The sequence below is a fragment of the Theropithecus gelada genome, chromosome 2 (assembly GCF_003255815.1).
Source record: "Theropithecus gelada isolate Dixy chromosome 2, Tgel_1.0, whole genome shotgun sequence".
NCBI classification, from domain to species: Eukaryota; Metazoa; Chordata; class Mammalia; order Primates; family Cercopithecidae; genus Theropithecus; species Theropithecus gelada.
The window spans coordinates 32120855-32136408 of record NC_037669.1 but is presented as its reverse complement, the minus strand read 5'-3'; the positions used below and the strand labels follow the sequence as shown (position 1 = coordinate 32136408).

The 15554-nt window shown below is 41.2% G+C and overlaps 1 protein-coding gene across 3 annotated transcripts; it reads left to right on the top strand.

Moving 5' to 3' along the window:
* Window positions 1-1869: 1869 nt before the first annotated feature.
* On the top strand, window positions 1870-14751 carry GCSAM (germinal center associated signaling and motility). 3 transcript variants are annotated; one of them, XM_025375694.1, is made up of 6 exons: window positions 1870-2083; window positions 5052-5120; window positions 7522-7566; window positions 8569-8615; window positions 10354-10382; window positions 11836-14751. In XM_025375694.1, exons 1-6 carry the CDS (start codon window positions 2055-2057, stop codon window positions 12148-12150), a joined length of 534 nt encoding a protein of 177 aa, XP_025231479.1. In that variant the 5' UTR covers window positions 1870-2054; the 3' UTR covers window positions 12151-14751. The 3 variants fall into 3 exon arrangements, with proteins under 3 accessions (XP_025231479.1, XP_025231478.1, XP_025231480.1); XM_025375693.1 differs by having other exon boundaries at window positions 5046-5120; XM_025375695.1 differs by lacking the exon at window positions 7522-7566.
* The last annotated feature ends 803 nt before the right edge of the window (window positions 14752-15554 follow it).

Genomic DNA, 15554 nt, shown 5'->3' with positions numbered 1-15554 from the left:
ATTCCGGTCCCCAGATTTCTTTCTTTTTTAACCTTTTTTCTATTGAGATTCATTTATATGCAGTGAAATGCACCCTTATTAGTATACAGTTCTATGAATTATGAGAAATGCATACAGTCATGTGGCCACTCACACAATCAAGATAAAGAACAACAACAAAAAATTTCCTCCTGTCCTTTGAAAGTCAACGTCTCCCCCATCTTTTGCTCCTGGCAACACTAGTATGTTTTCTGTTCCTATGGTTTCACCTTATCTTGAATGTCACAGAAGGTAGGCTTTAAGTCTGGTCTCTTTCACTTAGTATAATGTATTTGAGATTGATCCTAGTTATTGCATGTATTAATAGTCCACTCCTTTTCAATGATGGTCAGGATTCTGCTGTGTGGATGTAAAATAACACGGAGATTATTTAGCAATTCACTCAATGGAGATCAGTTGGGCTATTTCCAGGGTTTTTCGGCTATTATGAGTAAAACATATATAAAAATTTATACACACATTCTTAGAGGATGTAAGTTTCACTTGGCTAAATGCCTAGGAGTGAAATTGCTAGGTTGTACAGTAAGTCTATGTTCAATTTTGTAAGAAATTGTCATACTTCTGAGATGGAAGAGTTCCCTTGACCCCTTCTCAGGACTTGCGACAGGGGTGTGGCCTACTTACTTGGCCACCATACTTAAACTCTCTGTGGGAGCGGGAGCATGCAGGCAAGCGGGTGCCAGGGCTGGGGTGAGCACTTTTGAGCTCCAGCCCAACAGCAGCATCTAGGGATGAGTTACAATTAATGCTCTTTTAGCAGTTGCCATTCGTGGACAGCTCAGTTTTAACCCACTCAGTGGAGAGTCAGGGTGATGGCCTTTTACACCCTGCCCTCTTGGTACCCGGGTTCTTGTTTGGCATCCAGGAATAATCAGGTTGCATGAATGGTTTGAAAGGTGTTGAATGTGGAGGATTTTATTAAATGGTGGAAGTGGCTTTCAGTGGAAGGGGAGCTGGAAAGGGGATGGTACAGGAAGAAGGTAATCTTTCCCTGAAGCCTGTTGTCTCTGGCCAGGCTCCTCTCTGAAGTCATGCCACCCGAAGTTAAGCCGCATCTCTGACACTCAGTTGCTTCTCCTCTCGATGTTCAGCTGCTTGTTTCTCTGCCAGCTGAGGTCTGGGGTTTATATGGGTTTATATGGGCACAGAATAAGGGGGGCTGGACAGGCCAAACAGTAACATTTGGGCAGGATAACAGGGATAACCATTCTCATTTAGGGCTGCAGTTTCAAGGCTTGAGGGTGGGATCTTTGCCAGTGAGCCACCCTCTTCTACCCGGTAAAGCCATCTGCCTTCTGTCCTTATCGCTTCTTTCCAAAAAGGCTGTCATTTTGCATTCTCATCAGCAAAGAATGAGACTTCCAGTTGCTCTGCATACCTTGCCATGACTTGATATTGTCAGGGTTTTACAGCCATTGTAATAAGTGTGTAAAAGTGTTTCATTGTGGATTTGATTTACACTTCCCTAATGACTACAATGTTTATCATCTTTAATGGTCATCTGTATAGTTCCTTTGGTGAAGTGTCTGTTCAAATATTTTGCCTATTTTGTTATTGGGTGTATTGTTTTCAGATTTGAGAATTGTTGATAATATATTTTTTACAGGTCTGTGGCTTGACTGTTTTAACCTCCTTCTGACGTTTTTAAGAAGACAACGTAATTTATAAATGTAAATATCTGCAGTGGAAAAACTCCCATGACCCATCTGTAATTTCAGACCTGGGATTCCCCAGAGGTTTGAAGCTCTCATTGATGGGTAGTTGCTGGTTATGGCCAACAGCCAAGTTGATTCAGACACTGACATGTTAGAACATTCTGCACGTGCGCGCCTCTAGCACTCCTCCCCCAGCCTCTTCCTCCCCTCTGCAGAGACACCCTTCTCCTTTCTGCTGTTTCTGCATGGGTGGCCAGAGCCACACAGCCCTTTCTTTAAGTCAGGAGTTGTCCTGTCAAAGCACAAGTCAAGAAGGAAGTGATAAAGGGACTGAGGGGAAGCCCTGAGAGGACTGAGAGGATGGGAAACTCTCTGCTGAGAGAAAACAGGTAAGTAATAGACTCCCTATGGGAGAGCAGAGGAGATGAGACAGGGCAATACAGCAAGGAAGAGAAAAAGAAAGCTAGTATACAGTTAGCACACTAAGTCGGGGTAGAAAGTAGTTGGGTAAGGAAACTGCCAAGCCTTCAGTGCCTACTCAGTGCCAGATACCACATTAAATTTCCCTTCTCCGAAGAATCATGGTGAGCAGCTGATGGAGAATAGCTGAAAGGTGGAAAGACTTTACCAAGGAAGGTCTATATAATAGGTTACCACCTAAGAAATGAAAAACTTTCTGAAAGTCCAGGAAGGAGATGCTCTCCTGAGCCCCTCATGCTCCACAAGGAGGTCAGAATCACCACCCTCTTTCAGCCAGAATTTTAAGTTTGAAACAAACAGCAAGCTTCCTGCCACCTTGAGGCTTCCTTTGATGTGTACTCCCTGAAAGCAGGTAAGCAGAGGTCATCTAAATTAAATAGGCAGAGAACTCGGATTTACTTTTCTGGACCTCAGTTTCTTTATACAGTATCTACCTTAGAGGGTTCTAGTGTGTATTGTGCTAGCATAGTGAGTGCCTGACACAAAATAGGGTTCAAAATTAGAAGACATTTTCTGCTTTCTTTTTTTTGACCATTATCTTCCTTAATATCAAAGCTGTCATTGTAAAAATCTAGTGCTACTAAAGACAAGGTAATCTCTAGGGTATAAACTAGGGCGATCTAGAGAGAGTAAGCCAGCCAGAAGGGGTCTTCACAGGGTTATGTTTGGAATCCCAGGTCTCAGTTCATGCCACTGGAGAGTGGAACACAGGAAGAACTGTTAGCCCACTTTTGACCACTTGCTGAAAAGAAGATTGATGGTCCTGTGGAATATCTCATGTCCCTTCCTAAAAATCATGTTGTCTGAGACTTCTCTACCCTGGGTCCTCGCAGCCCCTTGTCAATCTTCTACTCTAGCATTGTTCTAACAATTATATAAATTACTATTTTTATTACTAGATATGAGCTGCTCAAATGTAGTGATTATTTCTTATTTATCTTTGAATTGCTGGTTCCTGGCATTGTTTCTGGCACATGACAGGCACTTAATAAGTGGTAGATGATTGACTGGAAACATAAAGAAATCACCGTTCTGATAAATCAAACAAAACAAAATACAGAAATGATATGAGTTATTAAGTCCTGATTGAAGTCACATATGGGATTTGTTTTTTAGAACTTTGATGTGGGGGTAAAAAATTATGACCTTACTATGTATTTGTAATAACAAAATTGGGAAATACAGAAAGTATAAACAAAAAAAATGGTAATTGCATTTGTAACTACTGATAACATCGGATACATTCTGCTTATTTAAATTTCTGTATTCATTAGCCATTTGTATTTCTTCATATGTGAAGAGCCAGTAATGTCTTTCGCCCATTATTATTTTGATATATTTTGTTTTATTGATAGTAAAAGCTATTTGTGCTTTGAAGAAATTAGTCCATTCTCATAAACATTGCAAAAAAAAAAACTTTAAAAATTTTTTTACTTTAAAATTTTGTTTTATGTAAGAAAAAAATACTTTTTCCAAGGTACACACATTGTATGGTGTTTGGACTTCTTATGGTTTTGTGTTTATTGTATTTTAAAGAAAATTCAATTTTAAATCTAGAAAGCTTTTTGGTTTCTGCCTTTGCATTCATGCTTAAAATTCTTTGCTCTTCCCAAGATAAGACAAATCAACCCAAGTTTTGATTTTATTATTTTACATTTGGCAACATATATTCAGTATATGGTGTCAGATATAATTTTTTTTTCCAAATAGTTGATCAGTTTGCCCAACATCTTTATTTCTATGATGATTTAAAAGGTCTCCCTTGAGTCAAGTGCAGTGGCATGCACCCGTGGTCCCAGCTACTCAGGAGGCTGAGGCAGGAAGATTGCTTGAGCCCAGGAGTTTGAGGCCAGCCTGAGCAACATAGCAAGACCCAGTTTTAAAAATAAATTCATTAAAATGATTAAATAAAATGTTTCCCTTAATGTATTCAGAAGTCTTGTATATAACTGGTATTTAATTTTCATTGTCACCCCAACACCCAGTAATCATCCAATCAGCAGACACCCCAGCCATGTCTCTCCAGGTCAAATAAGCTAAGAAACTGGGGAAATTTTGCACAGGATAGAATGGCACCCATCCCTTCTTGAGAGGAGCTCAGTCTCAGAGGAAGGGACCTGCCAGCAGCAAACCGAGCTTTTCCTCCTTAGTGGTTGTGGATCCTCAGACCGATTGCCTGGCATTCTGGGCCTCAGTTTCCTCATTAGTATAAAAAGTATAATGATAATATCTATCTTACGGATTTATTCTGGGATTAAATGAAATATAACACACAAAATGATTGGCATATATTAAGTAGTGTTTAAGTGTTAGTTTCTTTATCCTCATACCCCAAGTTCCCAACAAATGGAAAGATGGGTATACAGAAATCTAACCCAAACAATGAACCAATTTATTTTCTTTATTCAATCCTTTTCTTCTCCTTCTATCCCTTGTTCTGGGCCTCCATGCTTTCTGTGAAAGATGGTGTGATTTACATAAGACAAAGCCAGTACCTTTCCCCATTACTTGTGTATAGCTCCTGGAACTGCACCAAAGAGATGGTAGCTGAGGACCTCAGGCCTCTCTCTGGACACTGATACTCTCAGGGTCATGTTGAGGATCCCTGGATATTTGGGAACAGACGATTTACAATCACTCGTTCATGGCAGTTGGAGAATATCAGTGGGCTGTTGCTGTGGCAATGGAGAGCATGTCGGATCAAAGGTAGCTTGTGGCATGTGCTTGAGGAAAGAGTATTAACATATGTGAGGGCAACCAGTCAATTTCAGAGTCACACACAAACAGCAGAGATGAGAAAAGTTGGAAAAATTATGAAAAGAAGTGGTAGGCCTGGTTAGGAAATACTTAGCCTGTTTCTGATACGTTGAGTTTCAGGTGGCAGCAGAACTCTCAAGAGATGCCTTGGAATCTGAGAATGCAAAGCCCCAAACAGAGAACGTCCAGGTGAGAGCAAAATCAACCAAACTCCCCCCAGCCTTTGCCCAAGGAGAATGAAGTGTGTCAAGCCCTGGACTTCACATCCCAGTGAGGGAGGGCCCTGTTTAGACCAGCAGCAGTTGCAATAGTAGCAAATGGGAAGACAGGACAAAAGACAAAATGCTGAAAAACTTTGGACAGGAGATGTGCTACTTTGCTAGAAGCCTAATGTAACTCCTAGCAAGAGGAACTAAGACCCTGTTAGTCCCTGTCATGCCCCGTTATAAAATAAGGGGTCTTATTTCCTGTTGTCCTTTAGTTTCCTGTTGTCCTTTTGTACCACAAAGGCACCTTTGTGCTCAACCTCCACCCTAGCCATTTTATTTTAAGCTATAGATGTCTATTTCTGAGGTGAACACATGCCAGATGTTACGACAATTTTTAGAAAGTTTGTGGAGACACCGTTGTGATTGCCTTGATGCTGTTAAACAAAGACCACCTCATTAATTCTTTTTGAACAGACCTTTCAAACATCCAGCCCTTAAGTATTCTCTCTAAGGAAAGGAATAATTAAAATATGGAACTAATGTTCCAGGATCCGAGAATCCCAAGGGGTGACAAGGTCAGTTTTTCTGTGGTCTGTAAAGTTATCTGTGCTTTTCACATGGTTTCAGGAGGAGATTTTGAAAGAGGAAGCAATTAAAAAACAAGCACTGTTGTTATTTTTTAACACCAATGCCCGCGTTAGGGGCTGGAAACCCAGAGACTCCTTTCAACAGGGTGCATTTTTTCAGTGCAAGTTGAGAATTACATATTTTCAGGGGTATCAGCGGGCACATGTTAAGGCATACAGTTCAAAGGATGAAATAAATCAGAAGGGCCATGGCATTATAACAAGGGAGGGGTTGGGTAGACCAGAGAGCCAGAGAAGGCTTTGTGAAAAGGACAGATACCTCAAATTGCTGACATGTAACCTCAAGTTAAAGATATTTGTCTGGTTTTCTTCTTGGAGGCTGTCTGAACCCATTCCAAACCAAAACAACCATGTTGAAATGCAAAAATAAATTGCTGAAAAGTCGAGTAGAAGAAACAGCCAGCTTACAAATAGTTTTTGCCCATATTTAACCTCAGCTTATTCTTATAACTCCCTGTGTAAGCAGTATATACATCCTCTTTTACAGATTTAAAAACTGTGGCCTCAGGAGTTCAGAGAATATCTCTCAAAATCATCCCCCTCCTCTTTTCTCACTCATTTCTCCTCAGTGAACCTGGTTTGTTAGCTTAGTGTGATTCAGTAGTTTTCTTATGATGTTTCCTTAGCAACAAAGCGGAGATGTAAGCAAACGGCCTGAAGCACATTGAAGGTAACCTAAAGAAGAGGAAGAGTTGCAGCTGTGCCTCTGGGCCCCAGAGGCTTTGATGGTGCATAGATCTTAGAGGCTGTCAGAATGCTCAGCCAAGCGGGTGACCACAGCCAAGGTCAGGATGCAGTCAGCCTTTCCTCCACTGCTCCTCCTGATGGAACTTCATGGGAAAGCTCACTGGGGAGACATTTTTGGATGGTGTTTTCCAAAGATTTTTACATACTATAACTGATACACGTACTACTTTATAAAGGGCTTTCACATTCAACCATGTAGGTAGTTGACTATGCCTCAATTTCAGAAAGATGTACAGAATGATACTTAGACATTAATGTAGACACGGGACTGCATAGAGATTCTAAGCCTTTGTGCTACGAGAGAGAAGTCCTGTTATTTAACTATATCGCTGGAGTCATGATGGTAGATTTGCTGACCTCCTGCAGCAGGGTTGTTCTGTCCTTGGCTATTCATTCTGTATTCATATCTTCATCAAATATTTATTGAAAACCCATTTGCTGTTCCAGATGTTGTGTCATACACTGGAAATACATACCACAATGCACAAGATCAATATGGTCCCCAGCTTTGCAAAGCTCACATTCTAGTGTAGAATATAGACAAGTGAGCAAACAATTGCAATATACTGTAAATTGGAGAAATTCAGAGTATAGTAAAATACTGTACAGATATTGCCTAACCCATACCTGAAAAAAATGATTTGTAAAAGTTCCACACATTTGTACCTTCATTTCCTGGAGATAACTCTTGTGTGTTCTTCATTACAAGGGAACCAAGGAAATTACCAGAATTGAGAGTGAGAAAACATTTTTTTTTTTTTTTTTTTGCTGGGAACACAGCAGAAAGCTTTTCCTGAATTTGATAGTATCATCTTCATCCTAGGAGGACAAAGGCATTCTACTGTGAGAGATGTGTCCAAGTTATCTAGAATGAAACAAGCTGCGGGGAGAAAAGGTTTTCCACAGAAATGGCAAAAGGGAAGGAGTCACCTTAACAAAGCTGCAGAAATCAGTTTTATGATTTGCCATCTCTCTTGCGTATTTTAGATGCTGGGATCACCGTATCGCTGAAGGGTGTTTCTGCCTTCCCTGGTGAGTGGACAGTTGTTTTTAGGAGTTACTTCCCTAAGTGTGGTTTCAATGTGGTATTTGCTGTAAGTTACCTGTGACTGTCTGTGGCCACAGCGGAAGCCTGTTACTAGCTTCACCTAAGAGTTAATCAGGGAAGCAATCCTTCCAATTTGATGAGAAACAGGAACAACAGTCTCATGGGTGGCATGCTGTCCTCAAACACGAAAGCCTCAGAAGCAAAGATGAAACTAGCTACTAACATAGAAAAAAGACACCTTTTTGTCACACTGCAAATCTGAGTCTGCATGTTCCGAAGCACACGTTTCTATCACTTGCACATAGAACTTACAGTCGGGGTGATCGTATAATTGATCATTCAAACTAAGATACCTTTGAGAGTGAAAAGGATGCTAAAAATAATTAAAGCTCGCTAAGTGATTGATAATGACCTTAACCAGACTGAGGCAAACCAGGACATATGGTCACCCTCACAGCAGATGTTCTTGTCCACTGAAATGATGATGAACTTCCATTATACTTACATTGCATTTTTTCAGGGGGTCTTTTATACAGTGTTCCCTTATGGGAAGAGTGTGTTTGTTTGTTTGCTTGCTTGTTTTGGAGATCATAGATTAGAACTGAGATTGAAAATAATCCTGGCTCCTTCACTTACATGATAGAAAAGAAATTGATACTTTGCCAGAAAAAAAAGTCTCCAAAAAAGTAACCTATATCACCATATTTCCCCATCTATAAATCAATTCCCTATCATATTTAGAAAAGAGAGAGGGGAGGGGAGACAGAGAGAGAGAGAGAAAGAGAGAGAGAGGCACAAAGGAATATATTTCTACTTGGCCTTATCTTTTACTTTTTTCTTTTTTATTTAACTCACCTATGCTGAAGGAGGTATTATAAAAGGCATATAACTTTAACAAAGAGTTAAAAGTAAGTTTTGTAGGTTTGTGTCATTTCCTTTGAGAGTTTCTGAATATTAAAATGATTTACTTTCCTTTGCTTTTACAGGAAAAAAATACTCATTTTTGAAAAGAGGCAAGATTCCCAAAATGAAAGTAAGTCATTGATTTCCTATCATTTTCACTTTTGATAAGACTTACCTTTCCAAACTGCTTCTTCTCTATGTTCCCAAAGCCCCTTAGGCTTATTTCAATTACAGTATCTACACATTTTGCTGCAATGTATCCAATTGCTTGTCTTTTGTCCTCACTAGATGGTGAGCTCATTGAAGCCGGAATTGGCTCATTAATCTCCAAATTCCTCAGTTAGTGCCTGAGGCCTGGAGGCTGAAGGCAGTAACTGGAGGCAAGGATACAAAAGGTGGAGGAGAAAGGCACTTACAAGAAACTGCAAGAAAGCCAGCCTGGGATAGGGGAGGGGTGGGGCCTCCTGGTCAGGTTAAAGATTTTCATCTTTGTCTTGAGAGCTACAGGAGATACTGGCTTTACACAGGGGATGGGGAGTGGGGGGCAAGTATGATTAGATTTGTATTAAAGATATCACCCAGGTTCCTGTGCAGAAGACAAATTGCAGCAAGGAGTGGGAAGAGCAGATACCAGAAGACCACTTAGGAGGCTGGTGCAATAGTCTCTGGTGATAGAACAGCGTTAAAGTCAAGGAGAAAGAAGAATTCTAGAAGGAGAGTGTGATGAATTGTATCACACCTAAAAATAAAAATAAGAAAGTGTAGGCCTGAGGACAAGCCATTGTGTTTCTGAAGAAGAAAAATGGAAGAGTTTTGACTTTGCCTTCCTTAAAGAGGAGAACCTAGTTCATTTACATAAAATCTTAAAATCTAGCCCTGCAAGATGTGTAAACGAATAATATAGCCTCCCTCCCTAGCCACTTCACTCCAGGAATGATGGGTCCCAGGGAACCTCAATTTCCATCAGAGCAAAACATAATAGAAATAAGACCGGATGCTAAAACTCCGTGCTGAAGATGCTTTTCTTATAATGATAATCAGGGAGGTCTTAGATGCCTATGGGAGCTTATGGAGATGTGGAAATTCAGAATGTGAGGACCGAGAGAACGTCAATCCGTATACCATATGGTAGCCTCCTCTGAAGACTTTCACGTGAGGGCACATGTTTGTTTACGGACCTGGTATGTTTGCAAGAAGGAGCAAGGGTGTCAATGTGCCTCTTTGCTGAATGGCCAGAGCCATTTGGTCTTAATTAGGCTTTGAAAAATTGCCGTGCTCATTTGTTATTTGCCAGCAGGTACAGGAATGAGAATGTTTAGCTTAAGACTTTCCTGTTCTGCCTAACTCCTCGAACAACAATTACCACACCACCACCATCCTGTCACCTAGACTAGAAACGACGGCCCTCCACTCCACAGTGTGGATCTCTCACAGCCCCTTGTCTGTCTCCTGTGCTAGCTTGTGGGCCTTTTGAGGACAGGGACTGTTTCTGATTCTTCTTTGTCTCCCAAGTGCCGGATGCAGAGGCACCGAATTTGGGTAAGGAACAAAAATCAATTTTGTGTAAGGAAGGAGAGGGGGCTAGGTAAGGAGCGAAAGAGAGCTGGAGGGAGAAATTGTGATTTCCTATCCAAAGACTAACCAAATGTGTCTTCCTTCTCTCACCTCTCAGACTGAGAACAGCTCCAGCTGTGACTTGTTTAGATGTCCTGTCACTCCCCAGGGATATGCTGTAGATCAGAACAGCCTGAGAAGAGCTTCCCCAGCTGTTTCTTGGCTTTTTAGTTATTTATATTCTAGCCTCCCCTGCTCCTCCCCTCAAATCTCCCTATAACGTGAAATTCATTGAGTGTATTTTCTTTCTCCAGATAAAGGAATGTCATCTACTCCCATCCAGGTAATGAGAACACCTCTAAGTTATTTCTTGAGATGATGATAGAAGTGCCGACACCCTAACTGGCAGGAGAAGTTGGCCTCCGAGATCCCTTCTGACCCTTACATGGAGAAAGACTTTAGATGTCAGTGCTCGTGAACCCGGGTGGCATGTTCAGGGCCTGGTGGCAGAAGCAGCAGCCACTTGTGCTGTATAACTTATTGAAAGGAACTTAATGACCACTTCATTTATGACAGACAACATGCTGAGTGCTTTACAGACACCAACTCATGTAGCTAAAACAACAACGCTTGAATGTTGCTGCTATAATCCATCCCATCTCCCCATTTTATAGACGAGAAAACTGAGTGATTAAGTGATAATTCCCCAAAACCAGATTGCTAACAAGGGGGCAGAACCAGGATTCAAAACCAAGTTTCACTTCAAAATCCATGCTTCTCCCCGTGTACTTTGCTGCTTTGCTTTTTACCTCCTGATATCCCATCATAAGTGAAACCTTCCCTTGAGTTGTTTCCTTATTTGATAACATAAATATCTCTAGAGTGTATTTAAATATCATAACCAAAACACATTAAGGTATTATAAGATTATTCTTTTTTTATTTTTTTGTTTTGTTTTGAGACAGAGTTTTGCTCTTGTCACCCAGGCTGGAGTGCAACGGCACAATCTCAGCTCACTGCACCCTCTGCCTCCTGGGTTCAAGCAATTCTCAGCCTCAGCCCCCCTAGTAGCTGGGATTACAGGCACCTGCCACCACGCCCAGTTAATTTTTGTATTTCTAGTAGAAATGGGGTTTCACTGTGTTGGCCAGGCTGGTCTGGAACTCCCAACCTCAGGTGATCGACCCACCTTGGCCTCCCAAAGTGCTGGGATTACAGGCATGAGCCACCATGCCCAGCCAGATTATTCTTTTTTATTAGAATTGGCTGTCCTCCGAGCCCTGAGACTGGGAACTATATGGGTAGTGTCTTAGTCCACTTGTGTTGCTATAAAGGAATACGCAAAGCTGGGTAATTTATAAAGAAAAGAAGTTTATTTGGCTCATGGTTCTTCAGGCTGTACACTCATAACTGCAAGGATGGCACCAAGCCATTCATGAGAAATCTGCTCCCATAACGAAAACACCTCTCACTATGTACCGCCTCCAACAACGGGAACCAAATTTCAACATTAGATTTGCAGGGAACGAATATCCAAACCATATCAGGTGGTCAGAGGTCACTCGGGAACAAGGGGCAGAGAGGATGCACCTGAGTAAGCTCTACACCTTAAGCACTCTTGCTGCTGGCCTAGTGGTTGGGGTGGAAGCAGTCATTTAGAAAAAAATGGCCAAGAGATGGGGAGGAGGTGGTCATAGAAGACAGACTTGACCCAGGGTCAAGCCTGTGTTGAGACTGAAGTGTAAAGGTCATGGCAAGAGGCCAAATCTTGATGATGGCTCTCCTTTGACAAGCAGGACAATATTGACCAGACCTACTCAGAGGAGCTGTGCTATACCCTCATCCATCATCAGGTTCTCTGTAGAAGGCCATCAGGGAACTCTGCTGAAGAGTACTATGAGAATGTTCCCTGCAAAGCTGAGAGACCCAGAGAGTCCTTGGGAGGAACTGAGACTGAGTATTCACTTCTACACATGCCTTCTACCCCTAGGCATGCCCGATCCCCAGAAGATGAATATGAACTTCTCATGCCTCAAAGAATCTCCTCTCACTTTCTGCAACAGCCACATCCACTTACGGCCCCTTCTGAGACCCAGTTTTCCCATTCATAGTGAAGTGGTTGGACTAGCATTTGTTTAGCACCAACAAATAAAAGGTGGGATGGGGGATCTGCCTGAAGCAGGGATGGGACACAAAGTCCCTCCAGCTTACCTCCCACAACAACCCTTTCCCTGCAGAGCATGGTTTGTGTACCACAAGTCCTCTTAGCACACAAAAGCCAAAATATAAAGGTCAACCATTTATCCTGAACACCACCATTTGAGAAAGAGGTAACCATCTTCGGTTCTACATGATTTGGAGATTATAGTGGTGGGGGGCACTCCCTGATTCCCCTAAAGCTATGCACACCACAAGGGGCTCTGCTCTCTGTCTGGGATCTTCTTATAAAGTGTTCCTATGATTGTTCCCTGAAGTCACAAGAAAGCTTTACTCATCATACTAAGTGTACCCAAGGGGGAGTTCACTCATTACAGTGACCTTCCAGCTCAGCCCTCACCCCACGGGAGCCTGTGTTGCTCCTCTCACTCCATGTGTCTAAGCCATGTCTTTTACATCGTGTCCTTTGACCTGTTGGCCCCCAGGGTCTGGTTGGTTATGTGAGTTGAATCAAGAGGCTCTAGGCCAGATGTTTACATAATTTTAACCTATATGATTTTATTTTTAACTTTGTATTTCTCCCTAGAAATCTTAATAAGACAATTGTAGCATCAGACAATGTTAAGAAGAATGATCCTTGGAGATCCCATAATCCCACTACCCTTGTTTGGCTCAGAGAGGATAATTTACCTAATGATACATTAAAGTTAGTGGCAAAACTTAATTTGGAGCCTGATTTCCTACTGACTTCCAATTTAGTGCTCCCCCAGTATGCTACATAGAAAGCTCTCTGCAATATACTAAATGTATACTAAATGTATATATTTAATAATGTCATGTATAAAATATGAATAAAATGTCCACATAGGAAATTAACACACATATAGCTTCTCTGATAGGCACTCCTCTTTGTGTCCTGATTATTTACTTTCTCTTATCTTTTCCTTAGTGTTCCTCAAATTATATCTATCCTTTAAACCAGGGATCAGCAAACTGTAACCCCCAGGCCAAATCTGGCCCACTCCCTATTTTTATAGATAAAGATTTCTTGGAACACAGCCACACTCATTTGTTTGCCTACTATCTATGATTGTTCAACCATGGGAGAGTTGAGTAGTTGTGACATGGACCATAGGCCCTTAAGAGCCAAAATAAATATACTTTGGCACTTTTTGGAAAAAAAGTTTGCAGACACCTGCCCTAAATTATTATAGTTTGAGAGAAACTTAACAGAAATGTGTTTGGTTACTGATGCATAAGAGCAGGCACCAATAAAATGGCATAAAAATATTAAATCACAAATTGGATAAGTGAGACCAAGACAATTTAGCAAATTCTGCTATTTCTGTATTCACACCTGTGTCTTCCACTTGTTTTATTTAACGCGTGGCTACTGTCTTAATTTTAGGCATGCTAAAATAGTTTGTTTTAAAAGAGGTTTGTTTAAGAAAGCAGTAGGTACATTATGTTTACTAGACAGGCCCTTTGACCAGCTAGCGACAGGGACCCTAGTACATTATGTTTAGTTACTGTTTTCTTCTCAAAGTTAACCAAAGCTGAATAACTTTGCTATTTAAAATGTGCTAACTCCCAAATGAGGAGAAATGCAGTGGCCTGAGCTTGGATGTGTCAGGTTTTGAAGACTTTAGCCAGGTGATGGTCTTCAGCTAAAGAGCCAGCTGCATCTTGGTATCTCCTCCTCTGCTGACTTCCTACTTTTAGCAAGATTCCTTCACATGGAACTCTAGCTGATCCTTGACCAGGATCAGATCCTCAAAAGGAGGCATTCATGTTAGCAGTGGATATTGTACAAGATGTAACATGGCTTAGAGGAAAGACTGTAGATCCCAGAGACAGATCATTGGTCATTCAAATCCTGGTTCTCTCTCTTCCTCCATCTGTGACTTTGAACGTGCTACTTGGAGGCTCAGCTCCTTCATCATCGACAGGAGGATTACATCCAATGTAGGCAATCATCTATTACAGACGCTGAATAAATGATATCAAAGGGTACAGAGAAACAAAAATCTTTTATGATGCATGGAAAAAAACCATGCTGATACAGCTGGTTATTCAGGGTCACCCAGCAGTCCTCCAGCAAGGTAGAAACACCAAATCAATGAGTTTATGCTAGTTTTCACATGGCTACTGGGCCATTGTGGAAGTAGACTGGTTGAAATATTCTTAGTATGACATAATATTTGTTTGACCCTCATCCTGTGAAAGCATTATCTGTCCCAAACAGTATATGCCTTTTTATCAGGGACACATTCAATATAAATGTTTAACCAAAGAAAGTTGTTTTTATATTGAAATTATAACAGGGATTTACAAGAGGGAATTATAAGAGGGATTATGAAAGGGAATTACTTTTGAGCAGGGGGGGCCATTTGGGAGTGCTTCAAGATACTCAACGTGATATATACAATTATGATTTCTAAGTCAAAAGTAATATTAAGAACAAAAAAAGAGTTAAAAAATCCTGATATGAATGTAATATACTCAATGTGTAGGATGTCTCAAATTTCCAGTAAATAAATTTTAATGTCCCAAAATACCCACTATGTCTGTATGTAACGCTGATGCTGTTTCCCCTACATTTCAGGATTTCTGATGAAAGCTGTGCACCCCCTTTGCAGAAAATGCACATTCACACACACACGTTTGTATATGATGTGTGCGGGAGATAGGGATGCAACACCTCAGTGAAAGAATCCCTGTCCCTGATAAAGAACCTGAGCCTGAGCATTTAAATTACTCTCTCAAGCCACAAACATAACCAGGAAACTCTCCCTCCCTCATGCTGGTCTTAAAACTAGCCAACATTCAGAGGCACAATTTATGCCGCAACTGCAGACTTTGTGGTTTCCGTTTCACGTACATACTGGCATCTATAAATAATCCCTTATTCTGTGAATAAATTCTTATTTAAAACAGAAGAGAAAAATAGGAAGAGGGCAAAGACAGGGCGGGAAAACCTGTTGACAACAGGTTGAAATGCTAACGTTTTTTAGGACAAACTTGAGTGATAGGTGCTTCGGATATTCTCAGGGATTGACAGGAATGGACAGAACAGGAAATAGAAGTCTCCAGGATTCCACGAGGGCTCCAGGGAAAAGTAGATTCTGTTTCGATTTGTCTCTGTTCGTTTCCAAGCCTATAGCCTCAAGTTCAGAAAGCCACTTGATCTGAGCATACCTTGGTTCTGCCAACTGTTAAGTGGACCAGTGTAAATTCTGTCTACTTTCCTACAGAATTCTCTTTTGCAAGGCACTTGCTGAAGCCTTGAGAGGTCATCATCATCATATAAAGTCTCCTGCAGTCTGAGGGCCCTCCGTCTCCATTCACCCCTGACTCC

Coding starts and splice junctions, on each gene's coding strand:
- GCSAM (XM_025375693.1), top strand. CDS start 2,055: ATGGGAAACTCTCTGCTGAGAGAAAACAG. Junction 2,084..5,045: donor TCTCTGCTGAGAGAAAACAG/GTAAGTAATAGA, acceptor TGATACGTTGAG/TTTCAGGTGGCAGCAGAACT. Junction 5,121..7,521: donor CCCAAACAGAGAACGTCCAG/GTGAGAGCAAAA, acceptor TGCGTATTTTAG/ATGCTGGGATCACCGTATCG.